This window comes from Terrapene carolina, unplaced genomic scaffold, assembly GCF_002925995.2.
Source record: "Terrapene carolina triunguis isolate 2854851 unplaced genomic scaffold, T_m_triunguis-2.0 Scaffold28966, whole genome shotgun sequence".
NCBI lineage: Eukaryota > Metazoa > Chordata > Testudines > Emydidae > Terrapene > Terrapene triunguis.
The window spans coordinates 1-2,197 of record NW_020693317.1 but is presented as its reverse complement, the minus strand read 5'-3'; the positions used below and the strand labels follow the sequence as shown (position 1 = coordinate 2,197).

General features: G+C 70.7%; 1 protein-coding gene across 1 annotated transcript; it reads right to left on the bottom strand.

The window, feature by feature from the left end:
- Window positions 1-52: 52 nt before the first annotated feature.
- On the bottom strand, window positions 53-2,142 carry LOC112125888 (signal transducer and activator of transcription 5A-like; the record flags this gene model as incomplete). The annotated part of the gene is made up of 4 exons (XM_026662638.2): window positions 53-714; window positions 1,174-1,329; window positions 1,742-1,893; window positions 2,012-2,142. Coding segments are annotated over 4 exons (623 nt in total), but the record flags the coding sequence as incomplete, so codon positions are not given.
- Window positions 2,143-2,197: the final 55 nt, after the last annotated feature.

Sequence of the window (2,197 nt, the reverse complement as noted above, 5' to 3'; positions counted from 1 at the left end):
GCCAGGCACTGGGCCAGCTCCGACTTCCATGGGGCGTTGGGGGGGGGGCAGGGCGGTGCCGACAGTCACCGTGGGGGGAAGCTCCCTCTGGGCCCAGGGAACCCACTCAGGGGCCTGGAGTCCGGCTACGGGCTCAGAGAACGGGCAGCGGCTCGGGGCCTGGGGGGACACGGGGCCCCATGTGCCAACCAGGCCGGGCAGGGGGGTCTCCTGGGGATTGGACCCCACTGGGGGTGCTGGGAAAGGGGCCAGTCCCCAACCCCACAGGCGTGGGGCTGACCCTCCCTCCGCTCAGCGATACCCCAGGGGTGAGAGGGAGCAGCTCCAGCCACACGCTGTGCTGGACGCTCCGGGGGATCCAGGCTACGTGAGCATGGGACGCAGAGAGAACAAGGAACCAGCCCCACAGGGCCCTGCCAGAGCCCCTCAGTTTCCCTCCGAGACCCAACAGGAGCCGCGCGGCTGAGCGGGGCCAGCTCGGGCATCTCCCAGGACCTGCCCCGGGCGAGTAGCAGGGGCGGGGGGGGGCATTACTTGCGGGTGCTTTCGTTCTTCAGCAGGGCCTTGGCTTGCTGCTCGCTGATGATGGTGGCCTTCACCTGGGGCGGGTTCATGTGCACGTTCAGCTTCCCCCCCACCAGCAGCCGCACCGTGGCCGCGAACTTGGTCTGCGTCTTCAGCACCTGGGGGGGCTGCTTCTCGATGATGAAGGTGCTGGGGGGGAGGAGCCGGCGTCACGGGGCCTGCGGCTGTGAGATGGGGCCGGGGGCCGGAGCTACGACCGCCAGACGTGCGCGGGGGCGGGGGGACGACCCGGCACATCCCCACCCCAGCTCACAGCCCCTGCACCCAGATCCCCCTTCCCAGTCCCCAGGCCGTATCCCCTCCCGCCCAAAGCACTTGCGCCACGAGCCCCTTTCTCTTGCCACCCGCCCCGCAGTGCCGGCAGCATCCCCACCCCCCGATCCAGCCGGCCCCTGGCCCCTCGCAGCCCAATTCCTACCTGCCCAGGTCAGAGCCTGAACCTCGTCCCAACCGTGCCCCGAGTTCAGCCTCGGCCCCCCAGCCTGTGTGGGGCAGCCGGGCCCAGCCCAGCTCTGTCACCCCAGTGCACATGGGGCAGACATGCCCAGACCCAATCGGGGCCCAGCCCGGCTCTGCCCCCAGCGGTACCTGGTCACCAGGGCGGAGATGATGTCTGTGATGGTGCCGTTGAGCTCGGACAGCATCTCCTCCACGGGCCCCGGGATGGGCAGCTGCTGGCACAGGTGCTCGGCCCGACGGATCTGCTGCCGGTTCTGCCAGATGATCTCGGCCAGCTTCTCACACCTGGGGCGAGGGGCCCCCGGGCCAGGTCAGTGCTCTGGCAAGGCCTAGGGACATCACGGAGCCCCAGGCCTGGGTGTCCCGTGTCTGCTGGTCATGGGGCTCCCGGTCTGCGCGCCCCCCTCGGGGTCCCCCCAGGCCGTCGCGGTCCGGCCTTAGCCTTGCCCTGTGGGGAGCTCAGCCACCCCAGGAATCCAGTCCCACGTTCCTGGCGATGGGGGCAGGTGACCCCTAGTGCCCTGGACTAACAACCTCAGCGGGGGCAGCGTCACCCGCCAGGGCAGCCCCCCCGGATTCCCTGCTGCCGGCGGCACCGTTCCCTGGTTTCCCAGCCAACCGCCCAGGGGCCAAGCGGCAGCTCCCGGGTGCCCAGCCCCCGTTTCCCACGGGGCAGCGCTGGGAGGGGCGGACGCACCAGGACTGCAGCACGTCCAGGGTGCCCTCGGGGGGCCCGCCGTTCCCCGCCAGCTGCTGCCGCCGCTTCCATTGGATCAGCTCGTCGTCCAGGATGGTCGTCTGTTGCTTGCGCAGCAGCTGCAGGGTTTTCTGGTGCTTCTCCGCCAGCTCCTGCGAGGGGACGGGGTGTTAGCGTGGGACGGGGCAGGCAGCGGAACCGCATGGGGGCGTCATCGCCCCCTGCTGGCACCGGGGAGAGGAGTGGGGTCCCCCCGGGGCTGGCGCTCACCACTCGGTACTGCTGTAGTGTCTGGGCCTCCTGGTGCAGCCAGGCCTCCAGCGACGCCTTCTTCTGCTGCAGCGTCGTCTCGCGGGACATGCGCTCCTGGGGGCCCAGTTGGGAGAGCTGGGAGAACTGGGCTGGGGAGGAGGCCAAGAGCGTTAGGCCTGAGCCCCGCCTGCCCCGGGGGCTCCC